General features: G+C 45.7%; 1 protein-coding gene across 1 annotated transcript; it reads right to left on the bottom strand.

Annotated features, from left to right (window-relative positions):
* Window positions 1-12,056: 12,056 nt before the first annotated feature.
* SEM1 (SEM1, 26S proteasome complex subunit) lies at window positions 12,057-12,308 on the bottom strand. Its single transcript, XM_014452862.2, is given in 2 exon segments — window positions 12,057-12,202; window positions 12,205-12,308. Coding segments are annotated over 2 exon segments (210 nt in total). The 5' UTR covers window positions 12,278-12,308; the 3' UTR covers window positions 12,057-12,065.
* Window positions 12,309-15,744: the final 3,436 nt, after the last annotated feature.

Below are 15,744 nucleotides of genomic sequence, written 5' to 3'. Positions count from 1 at the left end.
TGCCATACTTGACTGTTAAATATTTAAGTAACTTCATCCTTGTTGGTACACAGCATTGCCCTCCTTGCCACCCAGCCCTCTCTGGAAACTCCATCATCCAGCAGCTAACAAGTGAATGCCTGATACCCAAAGGTCCCCCAGAACGAGCTCCAGCACAGGCTGCCCTCAGTCCTGGTAAGAAGGATGCTGTCCCTGCCCATACTAGTTGCTACATGCTTGCTAAGTATGTTCCCAGCACCATCCTCTAAATTCTTTCTATTATTTCACAACTCCAAAGCATATACAATGAGCATGTCCTGTTACATCGGCAGAAACTGAAGCTCAGAGAAATTACTAGTAAGGAATTAGCTCAAGGTCCGGGGCAGAGTTTGTAACCACTGCTCCGTATTTCCTGGCTGTGCCCCTGGATGAGGTATGTCAGAATGCTTTTATCCTTAGCAGAGGTGAAAGCAGAGGAGCCAAGAATAAGGCAGAGGCTGCAGCCCTGGTTCTGGGAAGCCTGGGTGTTCCCAGGGCTCCCTTTTCCCATTTCCCCGTGTGAAAACACTGCTCACAAAGCAGTCCTGCAACCAAGCAGCTTTCTAAGGCTGCACGATGGTTCTGGACTCTCCTCACTGTGGAAACTGCCTCAAGAGGCCGCTCGCCGGCAGCCATGACACCCCTTGGAGGGCGATGCAGGGCTGAGCAGGTGCATCTGACCCATTTTCACCCTTCCAAGTAGTGGCGAAAGTCGGCATAGCTGTCTGCGGAACACTTGGATGGACATTCTTTTGGCCCTGAGAGTTTTGCTGCAGGAATATTGCACTCAAGTTCTGAACAATGCCCTGCCCGCTTACTGGACCCCAGTGTGGTGCGACTGACCAGCAAACTGACCAGCAACACAAGGAGGCCCACCCTCATCACCCTTCCCTGCCCTCTGATTTCCTGGTGAGCTTCTACTTTGTTTTTGACACTTAACCCCTGTGTGCCCGAAAGACTCTATACCCCTAAAAACCAGCGCTGCCAACCAGCTGGCCTGGGTACAATAGCAGTTGGAAAGCAAAGTCATGGAATTGGAACCAGAAGAAAAGCTATTCATGAGAGGAGCCAGCTGGCAGCTGGAAAACAGAAGGAGAGAAAAAGGAAGGCCAATTTCTACCTCCTACAGGATTCCATTAACTGGGGATTTCAGAGCAAGAGCCACTCAACCTGCCTAAGGTCCCCGCCCTCCCCTAATGAGGGCAGTGATGCTTATCACAGCCCCATCCTCCCCAGCGGGGCTCAGAAGAGCAGTCCCGCTGACAGGAGCTTTGTGGTGGAAAGCAGTGAAGAGAGGGGTGGGGAGGACCGCAGCTGACTTTGGCAGTCATCTAATGCCACTCTCCAATTAACACCAAAGAAGTATTTCTGAGGGCCTATGTTATTGTTAAGTAATTTTATTCACTTGTTATTTTTTGTCTTCAAAAATTTTTTTTCAATTACAGTTGACATTCAATATTCTGTTGGTTTGGTGTCTTTTTTATAATAGCCATTGTAACAGGCTTGAGGTGATATCTCATTGTGGTTTTGATTTGCATTTCCCTAAATAGTATATGGTCATGGATGGAAACTAGACTTTTAGTGGTGAGCGTGCTATAGTGTATATAGACATCAAATTATAATGTTGTATAGCTGAAACTTGTATAACGTTATTTACCAATGTCACCTCAATTTTTAAAAATCCAAAAAATACTTATTAAATTTAAATTTTCACAAGTAATATATTTTTATTGCAGAAAATAAAAAGAAGAGAGAAAAGTTACCCATAATACAACTAGGACATAACACTTTCAACCATATATATATATATATATATATATATATATATATATATATATTCTTTTCAAACACACAAAAGAAAACTAGATATCAACAATAGATCACAAACATCTGTCCACATCAATAGAGCCACTTCTACCACTGCCTTTTGATAGTTGTAGTGTGTTTCAGTATACGGATAAAAGATAATGGTTTAAGCCAATGCCCCAGTGTTGTGCATTTGGATTGTTTCTGGTGGAATTTGAATTATTTTCTGAAGTGGCAGATGATGAGACCAGAGGAGGTGATATCACAGCCTCCTATGACTCACCATCCCACTCCAGTCTGACTCTCTGCATGTCTACATTGTGTTCCCTCACATTAGACCTCAGGACATTTCCAGATGTTTTCCTGCGTGAGCCCTGTCCAGAAACATGTGTTGGAGGGATCAAAGCATCATCTCTTACTCGGACTGCCTCCCCTTAGCCCTCAGAGATAACAAATCACAAAGAAGATAGCTTTAGCTAAATGTTGTTTCTGGCATATTGTGCTTTATTGGTGATGGTCACTTCCCAATTATGCTGGTGAAATCACCTCGCCCACATCAGAGTTTCTGCCTGATTAGACAACAGGCCCTGGAACTGGCTAGCAGAGGGTTACAAAGCTCCTGCAGTGAGAGAGGCCTGGGACAGGATGGGGAGGAAGAGTTGCCAAGCAGGGAACACAACACTCACATGCCCAGAGCCTTCACACCGAGGAGGTCAGAGGCTTTCATAGGAGATAAAAGTTGTGTCTTATGCCTGTCAGAGTGAGAGAACCAAGGACTAAATACAGGTATCTATTTTGACCCCAAAGGAGGGATGTTATTGTCACAGGTGTCTGGGGGCGTAAATCTCAGCTTTGTCTAAGATGACATTTTCAGAAATATATTTTACAGCATTGCAATCGCCTCACTTTTGCTCGTCTCCATGACACTGCTTTAAGGTCTCTCACTTTTCTCATTTCTTCGTTGTGACATCAAGAACACCCTTGAAACAACCATGTGCCTTAAATGATCAAGATACAGCTTCTAAGGAAAAAAGAAACGAGGTAGGAGTCAGGGGAGGCCACGCCTGCTCTTGGCCATCAGAGGGAGGCGGGAGGAAGGGGAGGACCCAGCCTCTCCTCTCTGCAGGGAGTGCCAGGACTGCACAGCCACACCCTGCACTTCCCTGTTCCCTTCTTTTAATAGCACCCACCCTCCCAACTGCCCAGACTTGAAAACCTGAAACCTGTTTGTCTTCTCTTCCTCTCCTTTCACACCTAGCTGTTATCAGTTCTGTGGGCTCTTTCTTCCCAAATACTTTCCCACTCCCCTTTCCTTTCTATTTCAAAAGCAGCTGCCCTAACTCAGGTTTTTCCCTCACCTTTGAACAACTACCAAAGCCTCCTATGTGTCCTATCTTCCCCACTCACCTCCTTAACTCTGCCCAGCCCATTCTTACCAACAAAATTAGTATCCCTAATGATTTGCTTATGTTGTTCTCCTGCTAGAAAATTCTCAATGTGTCCCCATGACCTGGTGGGGAAAGCCCATCACAATTAGGCTTTTTCCTGCTTGCCCACCTTTTTCTCATTCTCCTGCCTCCAGCCATCTCCCGAATCTTCTCCGAACTAGCCAAGCGACCTAGTCTTCCCTGGAATGCATGCTCACCTTTCCCTTACCCTAACCCTGACCCTGATCCCCGGAAATGCCTAGCCTTTCTCGTCTTTACCTCTGGGATCAGAAGGACCATTCAAAGCAAATCTGCATGAATCTTTCACTTAATCTCTCAACCACAAGAAAACATTCCCTCTTCTATGGCTTTATTATTTGTACCTTTCAGGCCCAGTATTTTATTATCTGGTTAATGTTTTACTTCTCCTGTTGGATTACATTTCCTGAAAGGTGGAGGCTGACTTTTGCTGGTCATTGTATTGCCTGCCGCCCCAGGAAATTCTGAGTTTATGTGAGCCGGCTTGGTAATCACCGGTAATTACACTGGCAGCTCCATCGGATACACTGTACACTTGAAGATGTGGTCACTGGCCCTGGAAGGCTGAGTCTCAACCACCTCCTGGATTACCAGGCATGAGAGCAAATGCCTAAAACCTACCAAGGGAGCTTAGGCTGTGATGGGTTGAATTGTGTCCCACCAAAATTCACACACTTGAGTCCTAACCCCCTGTTCCTCAGCATGTGACCTTATTTGAACACTAGAGGCCTGGTGCGTGACATTTGTGCAGGGGGGGGGGGGGGCCCTCTCAGCCTGGCCTGTGCCCTTTCGCAGTCTGGGAGCCCTTGAGGGATGTCCGACTGACAGCTTAGGCCCAGTCAGACATCCTTAGTGCTGCTGCAGAGGCTGGCCGCTGTCCTTGCCAGCTGTCAGCCCAGCTTCTGGCTGAGTGGCGTTCCCACTGTGGGAGCGCACTGACCACCAGGGGGCAGCTCCTGCGTTGAGCGTCTGCCCCCTGGTGGTCAGTGTGCATCATAGCGACCTGTCGTTCCACTGTTTTGGTCAATTTGCATATTACCCTTTTATTATATAGGATACGGTCTTTAGCAAGGTAATCAAGTTAAATGAGGTCATTAGGGTAAACCCTAATCCGACTTGCCTGAAGTCCTTATAAAAAGGGACTTGTGGACCCAGAGACAGAAATACAAAGTGAAAACAATGCGCAGACACGGAAAGTACATGCTTTACAAGCCAAGGAACTCCAGGTGCTACCAGAAGCTAGGAGAAAGGCCTGGAATAGATCTTTCCCTCACAGCTCTTAGAAGAAATCAACTCTGCTCACACCTGGATTTCTGACTTCCAGCCCCCAGACTGTGAGACATTACATTTCTGTTGTTCTAAGCCATGCAGTTGGTGGTGCTTTGTTAGGGCAGCCCCAGCAATATAGCTGGGTTCCTGAGAGACATGGGAGGGCAAAGCCAAGTCTTGGAGGAGCTCCGGGCAGGGAGGCAGCATAGCCTGGCAGCAATTAGCCTGAGCCAGCAGCTGAGCAGAAATGGCTGGTTAGCCCGCCTGACATAGCTCTTTGAAGAGAGTGTTTTGCTTCTGCATTTGGGCAGGGGAGCGTGGCAGTAGGGATGGGGGTGGAGTTTGGGTCAGGGGTGGGGAGGTGGGAAGAAACAGGCAATTCCCACTGAAGGGCAGACCCTCCTTCCAGGCTCCAGGTGCTCCCAAACTCTTGAAATTTAAAAAAAAAAAGGGGGGGTGAAACCTCATAAGCTCTTCAGAGACTCCTTGCTGGGGTCCTGGAGACTCCTCCCTAATTACCACCTTCCATTGTGGCTCCTGGAGCCTCCCTCCTCCTCAGCGGGGGAGCCAGGATGTGGCAATGCCTTTCCTCCTGACTCAGAGAGGTGTTTTCTGAACCTTCCTTAACCAAAATATGTCCTCCCACCTCTGGGGAGCCCCAACAGACATGCTAATTACATTAAGATTGAGTCCATATAATTAGGTTGGCGAAGTGTAAGGGCTCACCATTAGCAGACAGAAAAACTAAGGCATGAGGAGCGTCACATTAAGGCTGGCTGCTGGTGGGAAGCAAGCCAGAGTGTCTGCCTCCTTAGAGTCAGCCCCATAACCTCCTGCGGTGAAGGCAGTAGGCAGGGAAAAACAAGAGGAAAGCATGAGGGTGTGAACGAGCAATGAGCTCAGGAGGAGCCACCTGCCTGGGACCCAGGGCCGTGGAACAACCACCACTGTAGTAGTGAACCCTCCTGCCCGGGGCCTGTGCCTGAGCACTCTAAACCTACACGGCCCGGACAGCAGCCCCTGGCCACTGGGGTTACTAGACACCCGAAAGGTGCTAATCCAAACTGAGATAGGTAGTGAGTGCAAAATACACACAGGGCTGCGAAGACTTAGTATGAAAAAAAGAATATAAAATATCTCATTAATATTTTTAAAATATGAAAACTACTTTAAAATATGGCTTATATAGTAAATGGATCTCCTTTGTATACATTGTGTGGAATAGATTATATTACTAAAGTTAATCTCATGTCTTTCTTTTATTGTTCTTAATAGGGTGATTGGTTTCAATTACACATGAGTCTCCCACTTACATTTGCTCTGAACACAGCATCAGACCTAGTCCTTAGCACAACCCTTTGGGTGCTGCTATTCTCATTTCAGCACAGGGAACGAGGAACCGGTGTCATGGTCAAGGTCCTAACTTTTCCATTTACTGACTGTTCTACGGAAGTTATGTCATCTCTCAGGATTCAATTTCCTCAGCTGGAAAATGGTAATAACAGAGTTGTCATGAAAAACAAATAGACTGATGTGTTTAAAAGCCCTGAATAAATGTTCCTATGTTGATCATTTATAAAGAGAGTGAGAGGGCTCAGGATCCGGACACATTCCTCTCCTCCCCTTTCTTGTCATTTCCCAGGCTGCTGCATCAATGATTAGCTCTCGAACCACCTCCCCTGGGAAGCACATCCAAGAGAGCACATGTGGTTTTGCTCTCCCAGGGAGGCTACCCCCCTGGGGTCACAGCCCCTTTCTCACAGGAGAAGCTGGGCAGAGCCACCAAGCCAAGCAGACTCCCATGGTGTCAGGCCAGCCCTGGGCAGAAATCCCAGAGGTGTGGACCCTCTGGGCTCCTCTTCCCATCCCACCCCACCAGGGTCAGGATTCTGTGTGCGCGGGTCCCCAAGATGCATAGCCACAGACCTTTAAGGGCAAACTCGCCCCTCTCTTAGAGATGGTCTTCACTGTGCCAGGACAGAACCCTCCAAACCCTGTCCAATGGCACTGAGCCTACATTGTATTCCATGAGAATGGCACCCCTGGGGTTGTGCAACCGGACGTCCTTGAATCAAAGCAGATAGCTGGCTTCCTCCTCCAGTCCTGCATTGGCCCCGGCAAATCTGAGACACGGGTGAGGAGTGTTTTGAGAATTCTCTCTGTTCCTTTCTTCCCCTCTTTCTAGTAATCCCAAGCAGGAGCCTACCCTGAGTCTTGCTCTCCCTCAGTTGCAGATCTGCTTGGAAGGGAATCTAAATTGAATGAGGGGCCCTTCCACCATTCTGCCCTGGTCTTTATCCTGACCTTAGTCCACTACGTTGACATTTCTATCTTTCACTCCCATTAAACTAGGCAGGGTCAATCCTACTCTTCTCTGGTGTGTGGTACTCACTAAATGTTTGCTGAATTAACTAACTAACTAGTTAATGGGTAGGTCTCTGCTATGTAAGATCTCTGCTGATAATGGTTTCCCACAGAGATGGTTGTATTTTAATGGAAGGTTCTTTAAAACCAAAATGATTTCAAGAGCCAAAGGACTGACCACTCTGCTGATGGCATACCAGCTGTGACCCTTAGGGAAAAGGAGCCATTCTAATCCTTTTAAGAAAATACCAAGTAGGCAATAGCTTACTGCTAGCGCACTCCCCAGCCTCCGTGTGCAAGATTTCAGATGGGCAGACTGGGGCTCTTGGAGGTGGCTTTTCAGTTGCATTCCCTGGCAGAACTGTTGGGTATCTAGAGCCTGTGGCAAACCTGACTTTTCTCACATCTCCACCCAAAATTTCAATATGTAGATGAAACATGGCCCGGGTTATCTGGGCTGTCCTTTCCCCACCTCTGGAGGACCCTCATCTCCCTCCTGGTTAATCCTCAGGGGCCTTTTTCATGTCTCCTATTTCTGAATGTTTGAGAACAACTCCATTTCTCAAGTGAGGCACTCACATCTGATGCAAACTTTAAGGAGGCATCAAAAATTCAGTAGTCAAGATAAACAATATTTTTATATCATTGTTTCATAAATCAAAATTAATGCAAAATAATCCACAGTAAACAAAATATCAAAAAATGTTAAAGATTGCATTAAAACATTATTTATTGGGAGATCGAAGATGGCGGCATAAGGTAAACACCGGAGACTGCCGCCGGACAACCACTTCAAAAATACAACTAAAAGTCGGAGCGGACATCAACCAGAACCACGGGAAGGCTGGCTGAGGAGAGTCTCTTCAACTAGAAGCAAAAACAACAGCATTCCGACGCTCAGCGGAGGCGCAGTGTGGAAAATTTAAAGGTAAGGCGGTGCGGTGGTGAGGGTGCGCGCGCAAAGCGGGCTGGCGGCTGAGGGCGCGATTGTCGTTTTCAATCAGGAGCGAGTCCCAGACTCTGGGCTACAGATCCGGGCGAGTCTCTAGGGACCCAGACTCAAACGGGAGAAGCGGGACTGTCTGGCTACGGCCCCTCCGAGGTTTGCAGCGGTTGCTGGGACAGAGAGGCAGAGCCCCTGGGGACGGACTGGGAGCGGCCATAGCTGCTCCCTCCCCCCACCCTGTTGAGCCCGCCCCGCCCAAACCCTGCGCACAGCCATTTGCCGATCGCCTCAGGCAAGGGCTGGACTAGCGCCTCCCCAGAGGACTGAAGTTTTCCCACAGCTGATTTCCACAGCCAGTCGGCCTGGTGGTCAAATCCCTCTAGTGTTAACTACAACAATTAAGGCTTGGCTAGAACAAGACTGCGCACAGAGACCACAAGGGGGTGCACCAAGAAAGCATAAAAGATGCGGAGACAAAAAAACATGACAGAAATGGAGGATATGGAGCTAAGAATCGCAATTTTGAGGGCTTGCCATAAATTTGTGCAGAGCCTCACGAAAACTAATGAGACCCTCGATGCTACGATAAAGAAATTAGAAAGTAAGCATACACGGACTGAAATAAAGAATATTATACCCAATAGCAGACCAGAGGAGCACAAGACTCAAACCAAAGATTCGACAAAAAACACCCAATTGGAAAAGCAAAATGAAAAAAGAATCCGAAAGTGTGAAGATAGTGTAAGGAGCCTCTGGGACAGCTTTAAGCGGACTAATATCAGAGTCATCGGAGTGCCAGAAGATGAGAGACAGCAAGATATTGAAAACCTATTTCAAGAAATAATGGCAGAAAACTTCCCCCACCTGGAGAAAGAAATGGACTTACAGGTCCAAGAAGCGCAGAGAACCCCAAACAAAAGGAATCCAAAGAGGACCACACCAAGACACATCATCATTAAAATGCCAAGAGCAAAAGACAAAGAGAAAATCTTAAAAGCAGCAAGAGAAAGAGGCTCAATTACCTACAAGGGAATACCCATACGACTGTCAGCTGATCTCTCAACAGAAACTTTGCAGGCCAGAAGGGAATGGCAAGAAATATTCAAAGTGCTGAATACCAAGAACCTACAACCAAGATTACTTTATCCAGCAAAGCTATCATTCAGAATTGAAGGTCAGATAAAGAGCTTCACAGATAAGGAAAAACTAAAGGAGTTCATCACCGCCAAACCAGTATTATATGAAATGCTGAAAGGTATCCTTTAAGAAGAGGAAGAAGAAGAAAAAGGTAAAGATACAAATTATGAACAACAAATATGCATCTATCAACAAATGAATCTAAGAATCAAGTGAATAAATAACCTGATGTACAGAATGAACTGGTGACTATAATGAATCAGGGACATAGAAAGGGAATGGACTGACTATTCTTGGGGGAAAAGGGGTGTGGGAGATGCGGGAAGTGACTGGACAAAAATCATGCACCTATGGATGAACTCAGTGGGTGGGGAGTGAGGGTGGAGGGTGGGGTGGGAGCTGGAAGGAGGGGAGTTATGGGGGGGAAAAAGAGGAACAAATGTAATAATCTGAACAATAAAGATTTAAAAAAAAATAAAAAAAATAAAAATAAAAAAATAAAACATTATTTATTGTGATGACTGAGTTTTTTGGCACCCCTTTAATTTTGTGCTGGGACATGTACTAGTCCTTCACTCACCTAATTCTAGTTTGCCTTCCAAGAGTAGAATGTCCCAACTGGTGCTCGCGTTAGCACCAACTTTAACTTGTGAGAATCCACTTGAAGGAAGTTGTCAGGATGGTGATGGGTCTGGAGCACAGCTAGCTGGGGGCCCACTTACATTTTTCAGAAAGCCATGTGAACAGATAGGCAGGGGGCCAAGTCTATTGTTCCAAAGTTTCCAGAGGCCTTGAAAGGCCGTTGGACTCTGGTCTGGTGATCAGAGGGAAAAGGATTTCTGAACAATTCAAGGTCTTTGATATGGTTGCCAACACCCACATTTTTCATTCTGGGAACAATGCCACCAAGGGCCACAGCCACCCGCCCCCACCTAAGTGAGGAAGTGTCTGCTGGTTGTGAGTCGTGGCAGATCTTGCGAGGGCAAGGGTCAGAAGGACAGGAGTCTTTCTTATCCTGGCTGCGGGCCCCTTTCCTTCTGGTACACACTGACATGCCCATCCTTTTGGACTTTCAAAACCTGTGCTTGTTTTAGCCCTCTTGTCCTCCTTGTCCAGAGCCAACACCCATCTCTGTTCCTCCTTACGGAGGAGCTGTCCCAGCACTCGTAAGTGCAGGTGTCCCTAGCACCGGTTCACATCCTGGCCCTGCTCTGTCCTTACCTCCTGGCTCCACTGCAGTTTCTTTTTTCAGAAAATGCAAAAGAGAGTGAGTTATCTTGTCTTGAAGGTGGGGAAACACAACCTCAACTTCCTTCCCTAAATGATACCTTGAGAACATTCTTCAAAAGAACTGGGGTATCCAGGTGAGGGTGGGCGGGTGGTGGGTAAGCGATCAACCAAAGGACTTGTATGCATGCATATAAGCATAACCAATGGACACAGACAGTAGGGGGGTGAGGGCCTGTGCTGGGGGGCAGGAGCTGGTGGGGAGAGGTCAAGAGGGAAAAAAAGAGACATAGGTAATACTTTCAACAATAAAGAATTTTTTAAAAACAGAACTGGGGTATCAAGTGTATTGACAACCTCCTTCCAGGAGATGCACCATTGGGGGATACCCCCCAGAAGGGTAAGTATCTGGGCTCCTTTGACTGCTGTTTTGGAAGAATGCAGGTGAACAAAAGGGAGTTTCCACGACACAAACTGTTTTTTTCCATTTCCTGTTCTTTGCTATTTTGCTTTGTTCTGGTGTTAAACCACGGGTTTCAGAATCAGATGAAACTCCTCCTAGTGAAGGCCTGCCACAAGGTCTCCATCAACCCCATAACCTGGTGACTAAACTCAATTCCATGGTATCAACCAAGGGACAGACTTTGCAATGGCTGAACTCGCTGCTCTGTATCAGGCTCTTACTCCTGAGCCTGGATCTCTTGAGATTTCTCTTCCTAATGCTGACCTGTGCACTTTTCCCAGGAAAGTATCTGCCTGATTTTACTTGAGCCCCCACAGCTCCCGAGGAATGACTGGGAGCTTCTTCCCCGGTCTGCTGGCCCTTGTGGGGAAGCAAGGAAAAGCTGCAGAGCAGCTGGGCCTGGGTGGAACCCCGTGTATAACAGTCTGACAGCAGATCAGCAGTTATCACTCTCAGAAAGGGAAGCGTGGGCATGTTATGTTGCTGTGGCAACCAAAGGCAACTGAGCGCAAACTTCAGAAGGCAGAGCCCATCAAACAACCTGGAGTTTCAAACACCCTGGGTCCCCCAGGGACTGGGCCTAGCTCAAATAGAGGAAAAGTCAGCATCAAAAGCCCTCAGTGACGAAAGGAAGCCGGGGAAACAGTCAATGGCTAGTCATCATGGATTCACAGTTACAGAACCTTGGAACAGAAATAAACAGCCAATCCTCACTTTACTGAGAAAGGAACCAGAAGTCGGAAAGTACTTGATCAAGGTTCTGCTGCCAGTGAATGTCAAAGCCGGAACCACCACCCTATGGCCTTTAAGTTTGCAAACACCCTTAGTGCTTTAATTTCATCTGACCCTGAACTGAGAGCAAATATTTATCCTTCAATGGAGTGGCCACATGAGAACTACCAGTTTTCTCATCTGGGAGGAAGAGAATAGTTTTCTAATGGAATTCGTATTAGGCTTCAATGAGTTAATAGTTTTTGGGATTCAAGTGGATATAATAAAGGGCACCCCTCAACCCTCATAGAGTTGTGGGTTTTTTAAAATATATATATTTTTTATTGATTTCAGAGAGGAAGGGAGAGGGAGAGATAGATAGAAACATCAATGATGAGAGAGAATCATTGATTGGCTGCCTCCTGCACACGCCCTATTGGGGATGGAGCCCACAAACCGAGCATGTGCCCTTGACCAGAATCAAACCTGGGACCCTTCAGTCCGAAGGCCTACGCTCTATCCACTGAGTCAAACCAGCTAGGGCAAGTTTGTGGGTTTTTTAAATAAACATTTTTTAAGTTTATCCATCCTGAATTCTGTGCCCTAGAATTTAGTAAATAGTTCCACTTTACGTGGCTTCAACACTTCCCTCTGGATACTATGAGGTCTCCATCTTATAACCATGTTTCTCTAGTTCAGCTCCTAGCTGATTGGAGAAGTCATCCTCTACATTGTCATCATCCCAACTATCCTCCCAGACATGTGCATCTTCATCTTCATCTAAACCAGTCCCGCCTTCGCAGGGAACTCCTCGAACTCGTCGTCCTCCTCCAGGAGACCCAAGTCTACCGGCTGCTTTTTCTCAGACATCGCGACCCTCCACACCTCTCAGGCAGCAGGAAAGTTGGATCTACTCGCCCTCACCATGGCCACGCTGCCGCCTCCTTCATAGAGTTCTGAGTAATTAAGGGATGGGCAACAAATGGGATTAGAATATCAACTTTATCACAGAGTAATTTTTTATTGGAGTCAGTGGTTTATATTTGTGGGTAAGTGAACCCCAGAATTAAACAAGGTAACTACACAAGCTAGGGCAGGCCTCCCACTTGGAAACTGTCCCTGGAAACCATGCATCTTGGGAAAACAGAGCCAATAGCGTGAGAGGAGGCTGCTGCTAGGAGGAGAAACCGAGGGGCTGAGCAATGTATCTAGGTTCCTACTCCCATACTCACCACTGAAAAGTTGCTCCTCCTCCTCCTCCTCCCAGCCTCTTGTCCCTCCCCGCTCCTTGGGAGGAGTGAGTCATAGAGGAGGGAGAAGTCAGAAATCTTCTATGTGGGGATGATTTTTTTCACTCTAATAAATACGTGTAATGCACTTAGCACAATAATAAGTGCTCAATAAGAGTTAGCTGTTACTATTAGGATTCTGGCTATAGCCTGTCAATAACACCAGAGACTACTTCTCCTTCACCAGGGTGACTGCTCTAATTGTGTCTGCCCTTCGCGAATGTGTGACCCCCAGCATGTTACTGAAGCTCCCTAAGCCTCAGTATCATCCTCTGCATTAATAATAGTACCTACCCTCTAATGGGGAGGACTACATGATTTAAGTGTAAAGAACTTAGCAGGATGCCTGGAACATAGTAAATATTCAACAGTGACTATTGCTGTTATAAAAAGGACTTGGGAGTCTAGAGCAAAATTAAAACTGAGACATAATTGATTTAGAAGAGGCAGGTAAAGGAAAGGCTCCATTAGAATTACAGCAATAGCTCCCACTGATCCACAATCTAGACCCCTTTTCCCATCATTGTCCTTAAAATGAGGGGAAACTTAGTTTGGTGTTCCCCTTGGGAAGATAATGACATTCTTCCTTGAATTGACTATATCCCTCCTAGGATATATTATTAAGGAAAAGGGAACTGTGTATTAATTTGCTAGGGCTGCTATAACAAAGTACCATAGACTGGGTGCTTACACAACAGAAATTGATTTCCTCACAGTTCTGGACACCAGAAGTCTAAGATCAAAGGGTCAGCAGGGTTGGGTTCTTCCAAGGCCTCTCTCCATGGTGTGTAGATGGCTATCTTCTCCCTGTGTCTTCACGTTGTCTTTTCTCTGTGCATGGCTGTGTCCTAATTGCCTCTTCTTATAAGGACACCAGTTATAAAGGATTAGAACCCACCCTAATGACCTCATTTAACCTTAATTACCTCTTTGAAGACTCTATGTCCAAATATAGTCACATTCTGAGGTATTTTAGCATATTAATTTGAGGGACACAATTCAGCCCATAACAAAGTGTGAAGAAATTGAAACTATACTGCAGTAGTATATTGGTATTGGGGCGTGTGTGTGTGTGTGTGTGTGTGTGTGTGTGTGAGAGAGAGAGAGAGAGAGAGAGAGAGAGAGAGAGAGAGAAAGAAAGAGAGAGAGTCTTAGGCACAGGCAAGGCCCCAGATACCATGGAGCACAGGTAAGCCATGCCTGTTTCCCTTCCCAAATTCTTGACCAACTTGACCAGTGTGGCTCAGTGGTTGAGCATTGACCTATGAACCAGGAGATCACGGTTCAATTCCCAATCAGGGCACATGCCCAGGTTGCGGGCTTGATCCCCAGTAGGGGGTATGCAGGAGGCAGCCAATCAATGATTCTCTCTCATCATTGATGTTTCTATCTCTCTCCCTCTCCCTTTCTCTCTGAAATCAATAAATAAAAAATAATAATGACCATGAGCAAGTTAAAAAGTTGTTTAAGCTGTTGTTAAGCAATAATTTGTCATGCAACAATAAGTAACCAGTCAGAGGCACATTCCCCTCACCTCCAAAAAAAAGGGGGGAATCTGAATCTTATCAAACCTTTAGATACAGCACATAATTCTACCTACCAGTGCAGGATTAAAAAACATGTTAGGGGAACATAACACCACAGAAATACCATCAGAAAAATCCAGAACATAGGAATGTCTGCAGGGCAAATGGTTTTTTCAACAACAACAACAATGTTGCAAGAAGAGAAAAAAGAAGGGGAATTTGAGGTTAAAAGACTGTGAGACAGATCAACCAAGCAAAACTCGACATGTGGCCTTCGTTTGGACCCTGATTTAGACAATTCAAAACAAAAATATTATTTATGGTACAATTGGGAAAATTGGGATGCTTACTGAATATCTGATGGTGTTAAAATTAAAGTTAATCTTTTTAAGTTTGATAATGTTGTGGTTATATTAAAATATATAGATGCTGAAGTATATAGATAAAATGATATACAGATTTTTTGTCAGAATAATCATAAGGCTACAGAAATGGATCAGTCATGGTATTGCCCCTTGAAGCTCATGGACTAGTGGTAAATAAAGCATGTACAGTACACAAATGAAGTAAAAGGAGAAAAAAATGCCAAGAATCACAAAAAAAAGTGTATCTAGCGCAAAGTTTCAATAAAGAGTTTATTTTTGCAGAATCCATTTCCACCCAACAATGACTAAGATGCTTTACTCAACATCTAAACCATAGCCTAGCATGACATAGGTTTGAACTTATATACAAAATATGACCTCCACTATTTGAAAAACTCTATGTGCTAGGATGGCTGCAACTTTCTCAACATTACAGAGGGTGTCAACTTCATGTATCTACTTTATGGTTGTCTTTGTCAGCTCAGGCTGCCATAACAAAATACCATGACTGGGTGGCTTAAACAACAGACATTGGTTTCCACAGTTCTGGGAAGTCCAAGATCAAGGTGTCAGCTGATTCCGTTGCTGATGACAGCTCTCTTCCTTGCTCCTAGATAGCAGCCTTCTGGCTATGTCCTCACATGGGGAGAGAGGGTACCTTGGTGTCTTTTCTCTAATCCCCACTTGAGGGCCCCATCCTCATGATATCACCAAAACCTAATGATCTCTTAAGCCAGTGGTTCTCAACCTTCCTAATGCCGCGACCCTTTAATACAGTTCCTCATGTTGTGGTGACCCCCAACCATAAAATTATTTTCGTTGCTACTTCATAACTGTAATTTTGCTACTGTTATGAATCATAACGTAAATATCTGATATGCAGGATGTATTTTCATTGTTACAAATTGAACATAATGAAAGCATAGTGATTAATCACAAAAAACAATATGTAATTATATATGGGTTTTAGGCGACCCCTGTGAAAGGGTCAAAGGGTCGCAACCCACAGGTTGAGAACCGCTGTCTTAGGGCTCTATCTCCAAATATCATCACGTTGTGGGTTAGGGCTTTAACATATGGATTTCAGGAGGGCACAATCCATAGCAATGGTCTACTTCAGTGAATCTTCAAGGTATGGGCCACAGACCCTACTGCAT

Source organism: Myotis lucifugus, unplaced genomic scaffold (genome assembly GCF_000147115.1).
Source record: "Myotis lucifugus unplaced genomic scaffold, Myoluc2.0 scaffold_18, whole genome shotgun sequence".
Taxonomy (NCBI): domain Eukaryota; kingdom Metazoa; phylum Chordata; class Mammalia; order Chiroptera; family Vespertilionidae; genus Myotis; species Myotis lucifugus.
Note: the sequence above shows the minus strand (reverse complement) of the source record. Positions and strands in the feature narration are given on the sequence as shown.